The sequence below is a fragment of the Aquarana catesbeiana genome, linkage group LG07 (genome assembly GCF_042186555.1).
Source record: "Aquarana catesbeiana isolate 2022-GZ linkage group LG07, ASM4218655v1, whole genome shotgun sequence".
NCBI classification, from domain to species: Eukaryota; Metazoa; Chordata; class Amphibia; order Anura; family Ranidae; genus Aquarana; species Aquarana catesbeiana.
In genome coordinates this window covers 270082449-270099419 of record NC_133330.1, presented here as the reverse complement: position 1 = coordinate 270099419, position 16971 = coordinate 270082449, and the positions used below count along the sequence as shown (strand labels likewise).

Genomic DNA, 16971 nt, shown 5'->3' with positions numbered 1-16971 from the left:
GTAGAGTATGTTTAGAATAAAGTATATAGATTGTGAACAGCAGATCTGCACTATGCTACAGGACAAAGTTTAATATGAAGACAGGTCCATAAAGCATGAATCAATCCGTCGGAGGCAAATTAGAATAGAATTAAGCTATATTTGCACGGGCAACTAGCGCCACTGCTAATGACAGCGGCAGGAACCTCCTGCTTCCTGCAGCTGTTTTTGCCACTTGTGAGCAGCTAGCTGCAACTGCCGAGCACTTTACAATACAATGACAGGGCAGCAGTGTCCGCAGCTATCCGTGGCTGCCTGCCCAGCCAGCGAATTACTTCACTGATCACTGCGGGACACACATTGTGTGCTTCCACCAGTGATCACCACAGGATAGCTGTGGCCACTCCTGACTTGCCATTGAAGTGAACAGAGCTGAGCAGCCACAGCTAGACACAGGTGGCAGAAACAGCTATAAGAATCAGAAGATTCCTGCCGCTGTCATTTGCACTGGTGCTAATCGCCTGTGCAAATGTAGCCCAAATCCCCAAATTTTCCCTAGCATATACTTACCTTTACTCCACCTCTGCATTCAGTGTCAGGAGTTGAAGGAAATACCTTATGGATATGAAGCAGCATGGGGATCATTCCATGTGACAGTGCTGGGCCAAACAGGGTTGTCATATGGGATTCCAAAGCCCTTTGTAAACCACAACTCTGGTGACATGTAGCTTAAAGTGATTGTAAAATCTCTGTTTTTTTCCTATTAAAATAACAAACATGTTATACTTACCTACCCTGTGCAGTGGTTTTGCACAGAGCAGCCCAGATCCTCCTCTTCTCTGGTCCCTTGCTGGAGCTCCTGGGCCCTCCCTTCTGTTGAGTGCCCCCCCACAGCAAGCAGTTTGCTATGGGGGCACCTGAGCCGAGCTGCAACTCTATGTATCCATTCAGACACAGAGTTGTGGTTCGGCCCTGGCCCCATCCCTCTCTCTCTTGATATGCTGAGTTTGATTGACAGCAGCAAGAGCCAATGGCACCACTGCTGTGTCTCAGCCAATCAGGAGGGAGAGTCACGGACGTCCGAGAGATTCATGGACATAGCTGGATAGAGAAGGGGCTCGGAGCCTTGAGGGAGGCTGCTGCACACAGAAGGCTTTTTATCTTAACGCATAGATTGTATTAAGATAAAAAAACTGTTTGACTTTACAACCCCTTTAAACCTGAATGTCCTTTGAACCTGTTGACTGAACAGAGGCATGTCTCTAAAATAAACACAGAAGGCCAGACTGTCAACAAGAAAAATCACGGCAAATGTCAGGGGAATGGGGCAGGTGACATACAAATGATTTATTTAGCACTGTCATTTGTGGCACTGTAGAAACATATGCATTGCAACCAAGGGTAACACTGACATGCAAAACCTCTGAAAGATTGTGAAGCATAATAAGAGTAACTAAAAGCTGCTGTTGGAGTAACAGCCCAGGTTACAAAGGCTTACAGTCAAAGACTAATAAAAAACAAGTCCTCTTTAAATAATTATCTCTAGTCAAGTATAACACTCAACCCTCAATTTGCGGACCTGCAATGAAACCATCACATTACAGCCATGGTTGCTTTCCATTTTTATGGTACATTCTTTGCCATTGTGAAGACGTGCATGAATTCTTACCTCAAACAGATGCTGATGCGAGAGGTTGTTACGAGGGTTGAGCTCAAATATGAGGACGTGATTGACGCCAGCTTGTCTCCATCCATAAGTATTGATGCCCAGAAGAAAAAGGAATTCCACCAGAAGGAAACCACCCCTGTAAATGCGCACCAAGGGCCAGACGTCTGTAATTTTATACCTCTCGTAACCTGCAAAAGGACAAAATGCAGACATTTGCAGTGATATTACAGCCACATGGCACCTTTAGATCATTTCCTATCTTGCTCATGGGTGCAGAGGTTCTTCCTGGTTCAGATTTGCTCAAGAACCGCCTATTTCTATGGATTAACTGCCCAAACACATGCAGACTGAACAAACCTAGCAACTTGTCAGCTGTCAGTGGCCTGACTCGCAACAGATTGAGGTGTCAACAGACTGTCCACCCTATGGGTAAAATGAAAACTGCACGAGCCCCATAAACAACCCTGTTGTATAAAATGTTTTATTTCAATGCTTTTACACTATGTATCTCAATCTCAGTTTGTGCCAGCACATACGTCAACTGACCCTTATCCGCACAAACTGCATGTGTATGGGTGTCCACTAGCAAACAGAATCTTACTCATGGGAAAAGGACATGGAATCTTAAAAAAAAATAAGTTCTATGTTGGAAGGTGTAAGCTCAATGTTGGGTTAAATTCTTCCTCTTCCTGGGCAGGTGACAGTGTTCAAGTCTGGAAATTGGCCCCTAAGGCTAGATTCACATCTGTGAAAGTGCCTCTTCATGGGTTTATTATTGCAGGAGGAGACTGGTTGTTAAACACAAAACTATCAAAAACGCATCAAAAAACACATGTATGTGCATTTTTCACCTTGCACTCCCACTGAAGTCTATAGGGTTAAAATTGCACCTTCTTGCATCAAAAAAGTACCTGCACCTCTTCCAAAAATGCACTGCAGGAAAATGCATAAATGTGAATGGGCCCCAAAGAAAGCAATGGCAAAAGCGCTACAAATCAAACAGGCCAAATGCATTTTCATACCCTGTAGAACAGGGTATTTACCATAGACTTCTATACAGCAGTAAGGGGGTGTAAGAAGGTGTCTCTTCAAGAGTGGGGGATTTTCTTAAAGAGTATATTTTCACAGTAACAGGGTTATATTTCAGAAACTATGAGGTTATGTTAGGTGGTCAATCGGATATCAATATATTTTAATAGAATACATGCTTACCTTGAAGATATATTGCTGAACAATAAAATACTACACTGGTTATCTGAACATGCGGTATAAAATGAAAGGAAATGCTACAAAGTCTGGTGCAACGAAAATAAAATAGTATTTTCTTCTTCAACCAATAACGCGATCATTTCAAAATCTGCATTACGACAACAGCTGGTACATGGTTCATTGCTATAGCAACACCTCCATTTTCCTTTGCCGCAGATATCAAACATATAATTTTCTGCCCTGATGCGGTTTACAGCTTATCTCTGACACAAGGCTGCAAAACTAAGAGAAAGGTATTGGCAACCCCTGCACATCTATTGTTTAGGTATGTGAAAAAAGCAGCAAATGTAAGCTTACCAGTATACACAACTGCACAATTCAACACAATAAATATCCCACAATACAGTCCCACTCTAAATGTTGTCCAGGCTGGTGCAGGCTGAAAAATAACAGAAAACAAAAGTTAATCAGCAACTTTTAATGCTCAAATGGGGCAACTGAATAATACAATTTGTTTTAGAAGAAAATAATAAAAAGCCCATTATATTAAAATTACAGTGTTTTGTGACCGTTTCACGAATGAGAATGCCTACAGGCACATATGCAGGAGAGCGTTACATTTCATCTATGCTAGAAGAGCATGCCACCTAAGAAGTAACTTCCATTTGAAGCCTTGAAAAAGATCCCCAAGGGTGGCCACACACAGTTCGAATCTCAGCTGATTCCTGCTGATTTGAATCATTCATGGGCAGACGGAATGTACCAAGTTGATTGATCAATCAAGTTGGGTACAATCAGCCTGCTGGATTTGCTTGTGATTATCATAAGTAGATGCTATAGGCGTTAGCGATAATACACGGTCTTCTCCTGACAGGGAAGGCACCTCCCCCATCAGGAGAAGACAATTGCTTGGCAGGAGGGATTCTCCTGTCAACACTGTCAGGAAAGAAATTTGCTCCATGTAAGGCCTCACATTTCACCAGTTTTCTTTGACCACACCCCCAGAAAACAGATGACAAGACACAAAAATTACCTGCCACTTCTGGCTAAATGCCAATTTACAACATGACAAAGTATACAGAATGTCCCACTGCAGAAAAGGGCAGGTAGCAGAAGAGTAGGAATGCCAGTTCACACATGCCCCACCAATAGGTTAAGCTGGCCATAAACTGGACAAATTCAAAAATCGACGGAGACAGGTGGAAAACTGTTAATGCAACAATGGTTGTATCCAATCAGATTCAGCCACAAGCGTATGGCCAGCTTAAAAAGATGGGCAAATAAAACGGAGTTTGTGGATGTCAGTGAATGTCGGTTTTCTACAGAATCATAACCATTACAACTTTAAAAGTAACTAAAACCTCTCAACAAAACCCATGTAAACTTGGGGCTTTATTTAAAAATGCATGTTCCTTATTTAAATACCGTCGTTATCGGCGTATAACACGCACTTTTTTTTAAAATCAGGGGAAAATCGTGGGTGCATGTTATACACCGATCCCTGCTGTCTCCGAGCAGCCGCGATCTCCTGTGTACCTGGCGCTCAGTCACTCACAGCCACGCCTCCTCCTCCTTCAGAGACCGCAGGGATAATCCAACACTGGCGAGGCTGCAATGATGGGAAAGGTGAGGCTGCAGATGGGCACTGAACAGGCTGCATGGTTGGTCAATTTAATGGCTGCAGATGGGCACTGAGCAGGGTGCATTGATGGGCAATTTAGAGGCTGCAGATGGGCACTGAGCAGGGTGAATTGATGAGCTCTGACCCTAATTTTGCTTCAAAGTTCTTTACTGAAAATGTACGTTTTTTTCCTTAAACTTCCCTCCTAAAATTGGGGTGCGTGTTATACGACTGTGCATGTTATACACCGATAAATACGGTACATTCAAACTAACATTTATAAGCTAAAAAATTCATGATTCTGTTATTCTACTCTTGGACTCTCAATATATCCGTGGATGCACGTTCCAGGCACTGGTGTAGGGAGCTGGAAAGGGACTACTATGCTTCTTCTGATCATATCTATGGGCAGCATAGTATTCTGCTGGTCAGCGACGGTGATTCCCAGGACAGCTGCTTGTCACAATGGGTGTGGCCAGAGCAGATGTATAAGATTTATCATTTTGGCATTCCTCACTGTGCCCCACCAAGCTGAACTTGCTTTGCATGGGGATGTGTACTTGTAGTACACTGTAGGAACGTACATATCTGTTTAGGGAGCTGCCTGGGCCTCATTGTCACCTCACTTGGAAGTTGCTGCAGAAACGGCAACTAGCGGGAGCATACAATAAGGCCAATGCATGCTACAGAAATTAGAATTAATTTTTAAAAATAACGTTTAGATACACTAATTCCTTAGTATTTTCTTGCTTCTTTTAAAATTCAGCATGCAACAATTTGTTTTTCTAAACAGAAAAGCATGCCCCCCCCTTCACCTTTTTTTAAATCGGTTATCAATTTGTCTTTAGTTTTGTACAAGGATTAAACAAACGTCAATAAGTAAACAGAATAAATACTGAATACATTCTTTTTAAAAAGCATGGTTTAGCTTTTATTTGTGATTGTAGTGGGATAAAACTTACATATGCACATATCCTTATAGAGCAGGGAAGCACATCATACATCAAATCAACCCTACTAAGGTTTAGACCCCATTCACACTGGGGTGGTAGTTTTAGTTATAATGTTTTTCCCTAGTCTCCCCTTTTTATTCACTCTGGACCAATCTGTCTTTAACAGATGTGACTGTTTTGCAGGTGATAGATGGAGTATCAGAGACAAATGGTTGGACCTTAGGATCGTCCATAAGTATTGTCCAATGTCATTGGATTATTGCTTTAATTTGCTTATGCTGTTCAGAAAAACACATAATTAGACTAGTTCAGAATAATTAGACTAGACCAGAATCGGAGTCATTTTTGGTTTTGTGTTTGAAAAGAAGTTCATATCGCGATTTTGTAACTGTTCTATTGTATGCTTTACGTAAACAAGAATGACTATAACCTCTCTCTAGTAACCTGTTTTGGAGTTTTCCTGATCTTTCTCTGTAGAGAGTGTCATTGGAACAATTTCTGCAGGGTCACAGATATTGTCCATACGGGGGGAACATTCCCATTCAAAATCGCAGTTGGGGTGTGCAGCCCTATATCTCTCACATATGTGTCTTTTCCATTACATAACGGATCACTGTAATGGCACTGAGGAACGCTTCCGTCTAGCCACTTTGCCATAAAGCCCAGCTCAGTGGAGGACTGCAGTGATGGTTGTCCTTCTGGAACTTTGTCCCATCGCCACATAGGATCTCTGGTGCTCAGTCAGAGTGGCCATCGGGTTGTCGGTCACCTCTTACAGGCCCTTCTCCCCGACGGCTCAGTTTGGCCAGGTAACTAGGTCTTGGAAGAGTCCTGGTTGTGCCAAACTTCTTCCATTTGAGAATTATGGAGGCCACTGTGGTCTTGGGAACCTTCAGTGCAGCATACATATTTTGTAGTCTTCCCCAGATCTGTGCCTTGCAATTATCCTGTCTCTAAGCTCTGCAGGGAGATCCTTTGATCACAAGGCTTTTGCTCTGATGCAGTATGCATAGTCAGCTGTAAGGCCTTTTATAGAGAGGTATGTGCCTTTCCAAATCATGTCCAAACAATTTACGTAATTTACCACGGGTGGACCCCAATCAAGGTGTAGAAACATCTCAGCAATAATCAAGAGAAATTGCTTCTTATTTTGACTGCTTATGCAGATACTGCTGGCCAGGAATCCTAAACCAGCAATCTGCTTCTCTGCACAGATTCAAAGAGGAAAACATTATTTTGAGTTCACTCAAGACTCTAATTTTTAACTGAGGCCCTGATGAAGAGGGAGTTAAAGTTGACCCCCGAAACGCATTGGCTGTCTTTTAACGTAACATCAATAAATTAATTTGGATTGGTGCTCCTTCCATATATGCATGTCTTTTCCTGGTAACCTGCTGTAGAAGCCACAGTATGGTAGCCTTGCCTGATGTGAGCAGCCTAACCTAAGCCAGTGGGCTCTTCAAAGGTTTCTTGCCCTCTCACTACCTTGTTTAAACTCATATCAAAGTCCCAGCCCCTCTTGGATGCCCTTTTTTCTTTTTTTCATTGACGTCGACAATCAAGAGAAATGGGAGGCACCTGAGCTAAATTTCAAGTGCTGTTGCAAAAGGTCTGAAAACTTATGCCAATTTGATATTTCAGTTTTTTATTTCTAATAAATTCCCACATATTTCCAAAATTCTGTTTTCACTTTGTCATTATTGGGCATCTGACCATAACACATTACTCCATATGACCTCAGAATCTTCAAGGTGCGTTTAAGGTGGTCAGTTGAGACTAAAATTTAATTTTTCGGCCTCAACACCTAACGATAGGTCTGGCAGACATCCAACACAGCTCACCATCCAAATAACACCATTCCTACAGTAAAGCATGAAGGTGGTAATATCCTGTTATGGGGGTGTTTCTCCGTTTATTGGGATTTTATGTGATAGACCAACACAAAGTGGCACATAATTTTGAAGCGGAAGGAAAATAAATGGTTTTCAATTTTTTTTTTAACAAATAAATATCTGAAAAGCGTGGCGTGCATTTGTATTCAGCCCCCTTTACTCTGATACCCCTAACTAAAATCTAGTGGAACCAATTGCCTTCATAAGTCACCTAATTAGTAAATAGAGTCCAGCCGTGTAATTTAATCTCAGTATGAATACAGCTGTTCTGTGTAGCCCTCAGAGGTTTGTTTGAGAACCTTAGTGAACAAACCGCATCATGAAGACCAAGGAACACACCAGACAGGTCAGGGATAAAGTTGGAGAAGTTTAAAGCAGGGTTAGGTTATAAAAAAAAAATCCCAAGCTTCGAACATCTCAGAGAGTACTGTTCAATCCATTATCGGAAAATGGAAAGAGTATGGCACAACTGCAAACCTACCAAGACATAGCCATCCACCTAACCTGACAGGCTGGGCAAGGAGAGCATTAATTAGAGAAGCAGTCAAGAGGCCCATGGTAACTAACTGCAGCGATCCACAGCTCAGGTCGTGCGCTCCACAAATCTGGCCTTTATGGAAGAGTGGCAAGAAGAAAGTCATTCTTGAAAGAAAGCCATAGGATGTCCTGTTTACAGTTTGGGAGAAGCCATGTGAGGGACACCGTAAATATGTGGAAGAAGGTGCTATGGTCAGATGAGACCAAAATTGAACTTTTTGGCCTAAAAGCAAAACGCTACGTGTGGCAGAAAACTAACACTGCACATCACCCTGAACACACCATCCCCACTGTGAAACATGGTGGTGGCAGCATCATGTTCTGGGGATGCTTTTCTTCAGCAGGGACAGGGAAGCTGGTCAGAGTTGATAAGAATATGGATGGAGACAAATACAGGGCAATCTTAGAAGAAAACCTAGTAGAGTCTGCAAAAGACTTGACTGGGGCGGAGATTTACCTTCCAGCAGGACAACGACCCTAAACATACAGCCAGAACTGCAATGGAATGGTTTAGATCAAAGCATATTCATGTGTTAGAATGGCCCAGTCAAAGTCCAGACCTAAATCCAACTGAGAATCTGTGGCAAGACTTGAAAAATACTGTTCACAGACGCTTTCCGTCCAATCTGACAGCTTGAGCTATTTTGCAAAGAAGAATGGGCAAAATGTCACTCTCTGGATGTGCAAAGCTGGCAGAGACATACAGCTGCCAAAAAGACTGGCAGCTGTAATTGCAGCAAAAGGTGGTTCTACAAAGTATTGACTCAGGGGAGCCGAATACAAATGCACTTCACACTTTTCACATATTAGTAAAAAAAAAAAAAAAAATGTAAAACCATTTATCATTTTCCTTCGACTTCACAATTATGTGCCACTTTGTGTTGGCCTATCAGATAAATCCCAATAAAATACATTTATGTTTTTGGTTGCAACATGACAAAATGTAGAAATAATTTTTCAAGGCAATGTAAATCTTTCACTTGGATGTTCTAAGTTGCACCAGTAAATATAGCTGGATAAAACAAAAATTGTCTGCAGTTCCGGCTGCAAAGCAACAAAATGTATTATTTTAAAAAGGGGGGCGATTCTTTTCTATACCCACTGTACATATTTCTGACCATTTTGCATATGGCTGCTGAAAAGGGGTTAAAAAAAAAAAAAAAAGTAGGAACTGTACTAATTATACTTGTATGTCAGGCAGACTTACCTACTAGGTGCGCTCTCCTCCAGCGATGTCATGTTAAGTGCTGTCCATCATTCTGCCACTGACATCTTATGCACATCGTCTTCTGGTTTCTTCCACAGAGAAATGCACCAAGAGCCGCAGTGCGACAGCCAGAGAATTAGCATTTTCAGAAGGAGAGGTCTGCAGCAGCAGCCTCTATGTTCTGTTATAATGTGTGTTAAGCTGGAATCTGTTTATGCATTAGACCGAGAGGGACCATCAATGGTCACATGCAATACGATTCAGGATCATTCCTCACTCAGAGTATTTATCTTTTTGCCAACATAAATTATGGCATGTCTGAGGTACACATCAAAACACAATTACAAAAGGGTGCAAGTAATGCATACCACCACCAAGACCATAAATAGAAGAATACTGACCGAGTAGTACAGACATACTTTCGGTGCTGATCATGCTGTTTGCAGCTTTAAATTAAATTGTATCAAGTCTTTATCCAATCTTTGTAGTAAGATAAGCTTTTATGAAATGCTTTCTTATAAAGAGTGTACAGCATCAATACACTTCTTCCAGCATTTGTAGTTTTCAGTGCCATAATACTGATGGAACTGCTTGCTTGTGTCACTACGACTGCAAGCTACTGTGTACCTAAAATGGAGAAAAATGTGGGTTTTCGCCATATAGATTGCAGGTATTATTAAAAAAACAACAACTGAGTGTCTCTCATTAGCTGCATTCTGGGTGCCACTTGATAACCATGGTCAGGGGTGAAGAATTCCTCAGCTGGCCTGACCAAACAGAGTTAGGAGGTTCTTTTAGGAAGCTAGGAACAGGGAACTAAAGACAGTAGAAAAACTTGTTGATTCTCTAGCCCAAATTTTTCACCTGTGCAGCTCCGAGGGGTGGCACACGCAGACGCTTCATGGCTTTCTGTCTGTCTCCATCTTCCAATTCATTTGTCACTAGACCCTAAAAACAGAAAAACGTAAGAAAGTGTGAGAAGTTTACAAACAGGTCTTAGTCCAGTGATGATGTCAGGTATCTTGGCGATACTTGCTGCCATAGGTATGAAGATTAAGAACCTAGGGTGTTCTGAACGGCTACTATAGACATTTGAGGCAGAGATGAGCAGCCTTCCACTGCCATAGCCTCTGGGATGCAACCCTCTGCTGGGGTGCATAGGCATGGATCTGGGCTACTGTATAGAGATGAAGGGGAAAGCAGTCTACCTAATAATAAAGCTTTGCCTTAAAGGCTAAGTTCACTGTTAGTAACCCGTTACACCCACAATCAGGGTGTAACATGTTCCAAAAACAGCATTGCCGCAACCCCCTGCCCCCCCAACTGACAGCAGGTGGGGGATACTCGCCATACCCACAGTCGCATCATTCATTCACAGCTATCGGTGAAAGCATAAACTGCGGCAGATAGCTTGTAGTTCTTAATTAATGCCGGCCATACGCATATATGTGGCCTCTGGGCCTTAACGCCCAGAGGCCACATATATGCGTACCAAAATATAAACAATGCTGTGCTGAGTGTGCACCCTGCGAGCTCCAGTTACCGGATTTCCGATTATGTGACTGCTGTGACAGCCAATCACGGCGGCCACATATTGAAAAGCCCGCCTTTGGCGCCTGAAACCTCTTAAAGGGTCAGGAGGTGCCAGCGCTTAGGGGTCCCCGGCGAGGGTGCTGGAGAGTGCCTTCGTAGTTTGATTCTTCCAGGTCTTAAGCTACTGTTTGCCTGTATAGGAAGTCAGTCTACAGGAGCCTGACATTGCACCCGGGATCTGTTGATTGTGGGTGTTATGCTCTGCAGGCACCTAAAAAAAAAAAATAAATGCACATATTTTTTTACCAAAAAAAAAAAAAAAAATCTGAATTTATTATATATTTTTTTAACCACTTCAATACCAGGCACTTTCCCACCTTCCTGCCCAAGCCAATTTATAGCTTTCAGCGCTGTCGCTTTTAAAAATTACAATTGTGTGGTCATGCAACACTGTACCCAAACTACATTTTTATCATTTTGTTCCCATAAATGGAGCTTTCTTTTGGTGGTATTTGATCACCTCTGGGATTTTTCTTTTTTGCTAAACAAATAAAAAAAAGACCAAAAATTTTGGAAAAAAAAACAAAAAACCTTTCTGTTACAAAATTTTGTAAATAATTTTCTCCTTCACTGATAAGGCGGCACTGATGAGGTGGCACTGATAGGAGACACTGATTGGTACTTATGGGAGGCACTGATGGGCATCACTGTAAAGGAGGCACTGAAACCTGAAACTGTGTAGGTTTTTTTTTGTTTTTTTTTTTACTGTTAGGGCAGTTAGGAAGTGGATTTCGCTTCTACAATTAGTGGTGGCAGCGGGAAGTGTGGATAATTATAAAAAAACCTTTAGATGTGCATCTTAACACAATATACTTGGATATGGGAAATGTCAAAAGACATAATTATAAAAGCACAGGTTGAACTGGATGGACTTGTGTGTTTATTCAACCTTACTATGTAATCCTTTCACCTTCATTAAAAAAAAAGTGCAAGATCAATGACATATTACACATGAGAACAGTAACGCTGAACATTTTAAAAATTAATTTAGATAAATAAAATGTTATAATAATGCAAATTCTGCTCCCAAACTTGGCTACGGTCATGTTATCCTTGCAACAGAGTTTGAAATGATGACAGATTTGTGGAGGAGTAAGACATGTAAACAGGTGCTAGGAATAAATCTTCTAGCATTCCAAGCTGTATACTTGGAAGCCAGGGGATTTAAAAAGTGGTGATTAGACTGGAGTGGTCCGTGCAGTGCAGAGATGAAGAGCAGTGTCATCAGAGTCACAAACCTTTTTTGTGTCCCTGTTTCAGCAGATCCTATCAACTGGGGCCATCGATAGTGCAAATGCTTATAGGAATTAACCATCAAGACAGTTAGGAGACACTGTGGCAATATTATCTTGTGGATTTTATTTATTTTTTTAAATCAGAAGTTCTACTTTCATGTTTCCTTGTTAGTTTTAAAAAACCAAACTGCAGATATTGCACATTCAATGACAGTGCACCTGCTAATACCACTAATGAGCAAATGACAAACAGTCAGCAAATAGGGGCTCATTTACACTTACGCTTCAACGTTAACAAACGTTGAAGAGTCTACAGCTTCAATATGCTTTTTTGATGCTTCTGTAAACCTTAGATAATGCTTCGGTGGTGCTTTTTTGAAGCTTTAATGAAGCTTAGCAAATGCCCTGTGCCTACTGATATTAGCTTTGTTTTAAAGGGGCCCAGCAGAACCCCAGCTCAGTAGTACCCCCATTCAGCAGATCCCCAGCTCATTGGTACCCTTGGTTCAGCAGATCGCCTGCTTATTGGTACCCTCATTCAGCAGATTTCCAGCTTATTGGTACCCTTGTTCAGCTGATCCACTGCTCAGCAGTGCCCCCAGCTCTGCTGATTGCCCGCTCTGTAGTAACCCCCAGATCTGTTGATGCCCCACTCAGCAGTAACCCCCAGCTCTGCTGATCCTCCTCTCTCCCTGGTCCCCACTCACCTCCCGCTAGATTGCTCCCACAGTGCACACCATGTGTGACATTGCTAGTTTCTTCTGCTCCAGTCCCCTAGCTCTGCTCATACTCTGACGCTCAGTCCCCGCTATAGCGTTCCCATGTTGCACATCGTGTGTGTCGTCTGCTAGTTGCTCTGCTCCAATCCAGACCCTGCTCACCTTCTTGCTGTTCACCAGATGTGACGTCTGCACCAGACAATCCCAGAATATATACACATGAACCAGAAGTGACTGCTGATGAGGTTTTTCCGGTTTGCTCGTTGGTTTACCAGTGCATCCTGGGATATCTCATACCTGCAATACCTCCAAAACAAAGCTAAATAAAAGCATCTCAAAAGCTGCAGGTGCTTTAAGCAAGCTTTGTTATAGACTTTTATGGAGGCTTTGAAGCACCAAGAAAGCAGGTATACATTTTGAAGCAAAGCAAAACACAAATGTGTAAACAAGACTGTAAGCTTACCATTTTATTTAGGGACAGCTGCTTTGAATGGCATTCAGAGTGCTTCAAAAAAGCGTGTCCAATGCCACATTGTGAAGTGTAAATGAGCCCTAACTAAAATTAAGAGAACTTTATATTTAGCACCGTTCCCACCGATGTGAGTTGTCATGTGATTTGACAGTTTAAAAGTCACACCCTATTTGTGCCTATAGAACCATTCAAATGAATGTGCCTCCAACTTGCACCAATTTGAAAAAAGGTTCCTGCACTATTTTTGGCGATTTTATGTGTGACTTGCTTAGACATCTGTGCATGAAGTTGTGCATGAAGCCGCACAGATCTCGACCATCCACACGTGAAATCGCACTGACCGGCGGCTTTGAAATTACGCTGAAGTAGCCTAATTTCAAAGCCGCATTCAGTGTGAACGAGGTGTTAGCCTCACTTTAAAAGATACATTACTAATCTGCAATTACAAAGTATAGTAGTCTTTAGGGAGCAGTGACTACATCAAATGACAAACATTGCTTAAAAAAAAAATAAAAAACATCACATCCAGGTTAAAAAGGAATGTGACAATCAGGAAATAAAAATTAACAACTAACACAAATAAAAAGAAGTTAAACTAATGGGACAAAAAAAAAAAATATGTTTGCTTCATAGCTTCTGTAGCTATAGTGACAAACTGACATGGTTGAGGTTAAACGTTTTTCAGGCAGACCCGATCGGACCTTGCAGTCCCTTCTTTGGAGAGGCGGATGTCAGCAGACACATGTCCGCTGTCATTCGCCGCTATCCATTCTGATGCTGCCCGCAAAATCCAGATGGATGGTGGTCCTATTTTCCATCCGTCTGGCGGAACGGATGAAAACGGGCAGGCGGTTAATTTCCATCTGATTTACCCATAGTAGAGAGCGGGACCGTGTCCGCTCTGCACAGTGGAGTGGACAGGACCTGTCATCCATCTACTCAGTGGAGTTCAATGGAGAGATCATCCGCTGAGCAAGCGAAATCCGCAAAACGGAGACGCCCGTGTAAAAGGGGCCTATATCCTATAAATATGTGAATTCCCTATGTTTTCCCCCTAAGACTTGGGGTGGCCAAAGAGGAAAAGATTCACTCTTTGAATGTCCTTCCTGATCGCACTTCACCTCATGTCTTGGTAAGTTGGTCCCTGCATGGTACAGTACCTCCTACCTCCTCTAAATTAGATGAGGGAAGATTAGGCCCACTGTAAAGAGATTTTGAAACAAGTTTTCTGTGTACCACAACAAGTAGAGATGAAATAAACCTGTTCAGTGTATATAGACGTACCTCAGTCTCGGAGATCAGCTGATTAATTTTCTTGCAGGTATAAAATGGCGCCACCTCCACATGAGCCACCCTCCAGTCTGCACCACGGCCCGTCTCCAGAATCTTGTCATGTTTCTTTAGGATCTTTCGGAACCCTGTGAAGTTCAGATTCTAGCGAAATAGAAAAATATATATATAGGTTTAAGAAAAACTTGAAGTTCTACTTCTACTAATACAAAAACAAGCTTGGGACTTTTAAATTGCTTATGATGAAAAGCTGCATCAGCAGAATTATCTTCAGTGAAAATCACAACCAGCAGGCCCAGAGACATAGGCAGCACTGTGAAGACATTCTTGCATGGGGTGTATTGTGATTTAATTCCCGCCAGTTACATATGGGTTTAGGCTTTTCTAAAAGATGTATTACTCTGCCAAGAGTGTGATTTTTATGTAAATGTATTTTATTATTGCATATAATAAAATAAATTGTAATTTTTATATTTTGTTTTTAACTGGTTTTCATGTTGTATTCAGCACTGCCGACAGCATACATCTTGAATTAAAGAACTTCATCTGAACGAGTAGAGCTGAGAGAGATGTTCTTGCTTCTTAGGATTTATTTTATTGATTACAGGTACTTCTATAGCGCCGTCAATTCAGGCAGCACTTTACAAAAATATTGTACATTCACATCAGTCCCTGCCTTCAAGGAGCTTACAATCTAAGGTCCCTAACTCACAATTATACATACTCATAGTAGGGCCAATCTACACATGAGCCATTTAATCTACCAGCATGTCTTTGGAGTGTGGGAGAAAACCAGAGTAACGGGAGAAACCCACGCAGGCACAGACCTCTTTCACATGGGCAGGCAAGCGCCAGGCAAGTAGTGCCGTGGTTGGGATTTGAACCGTCAACCCTAGTGTTGCTAGGCAGACGTGCTAACTACTACACCACTGTGCTGCATATCTATCTTAAAAGGTCAATCTCTGGCATCAAAGACCTCTTTTACATGGGCAGCAGTGCTAACTGCCCCACCTGAAAGGCAAACCAATGCTGATCACTTTTCAGATTGTCTGGAATGAGGTTTTCAAGCATTCAGGAAGCGATACATGCTGAAGCAGGTTACACCCTATGGGTGTAATGTGTAACATACTCCCAAAGGTGAACCTATCTTTAAAACTTCACAGCCTGCAATGGTAGCATGATAGAATTTAGGTGGGCAGTTAGGGAAGGGGTGTAAAAACAGGCAGTTTTTAAAGAGGGTTTCGTTAACACTGACACCCGCATCAGAAACGCACAGGAATCGCTGTGAATCCCACACTGCATCAGTGTGAACCGGGACTTAATGTAACCACATTCTCATTTTTTTTGATCGCACTTCTCTGCTGAGTGTTGGTTTTCCATAAATAAAACAAATAAATAAGCTGCTCAGCTTCAGCTCTGCTCAAAGCTGAGAACAGTTCTTTTTACTCACTGTATTAATGGAAGGAAAAAGAAGCATAATGTTGGAGCGAGACCTTTTAATAAGGCCATATACCACACTCAGAGGTAAAAGGCAGGCCAACAACTTGCAAAATGGCTCTGAAATTGATATTTCTGGCAAATACAGTCAGACAATTTTGGTAAACCGGAACAAGAATCTAGGAAGCCTCGGAAGATGTCACGTTTGGTGAAACATGTAATCCAGAGTCTGCGCTTGTGACGTCATCATGAAATCTGGAAACTGTGCATTCTTTTGGGCAATTTGACTTGTACAAGGCTGTCTGTTTTTATACATGTGAGTAGCATTATTTTTAATAAATACTGGTTACCATTGATTATATACTATGTGAAGCATTTCCTTTTTTTCATGCACATTTCCCTGAGTGGCTGTTGATATATATGATGGATTGAAGTGGCAATATCAAATAACCAGGATCTGAGCTAACAACTTTCAAGCACTATATGACTTTGCAGCGTGAGGTCATACCGTTTCAGTAAGCCTTTGATTTGGGCACTGGAGTGGGAACACAGAGTGCGTTGTTCTTTTCACTTAGAGGAATATTTTTCATTATATGAAGATTATTTCATCTTTCATTCACACTTTCATTCATTTTTTTTTTTGCTTGCCTGGACAAGCCATTATAGAGACACACTTTGGACTATTATCTTTTTATTTTTTTTAGTATTTTTTTTTTATGAGCGATGCACTTTTGTTTGGGTTTGATACTACCATTTTGTATCCAATGGTGTGCTAGCTGCAGGTTTAGTGATTTTCACCCTTTTAGCACATTTAGTTTAAGTTTAAAAAGATAAATAAAAAAAAAAAAAAATAGGAGACTCAAAAAGATTTTTATAAATCAAAATATATTTCAACATAAGCAAATGTAGACTTTTACTGTTGACTTGGTATTTCTGATCATTAGAACAGAAGTGAATACTGTATTTATTGGCGTACAACACGCACTTTTTTGCAGATGGGCATTGATCAGGCTGCATTGATGGGCAATTGTGAGGCTGCAGATGGGCATTGATCAAGCTGCAGTGATAGGCAATTGTGAGGCTGCAGATGGGCAATGGTGAGGCTGCATTGATGGGCACTGACCCTTATTTTGCTTCAAAGTTCTTTATTTAAAATTT

At 41.6% G+C, this 16971-nt stretch overlaps 1 protein-coding gene across 1 annotated transcript in view; it reads right to left on the bottom strand.

Moving 5' to 3' along the window:
* XPR1 (xenotropic and polytropic retrovirus receptor 1) overlaps nucleotides 1-16971 on the bottom strand; it is a gene marked incomplete at its 5' end in the record, with an annotated part of 243198 nt that overhangs the window by 45730 nt on the left and 180497 nt on the right. The window contains 4 exon segments of the mRNA XM_073593336.1: nucleotides 1649-1836; nucleotides 3215-3296; nucleotides 9932-10015; nucleotides 14371-14520. Coding sequence (XP_073449437.1) covers nucleotides 1649-1836; nucleotides 3215-3296; nucleotides 9932-10015; nucleotides 14371-14520 — 504 coding nt within the window.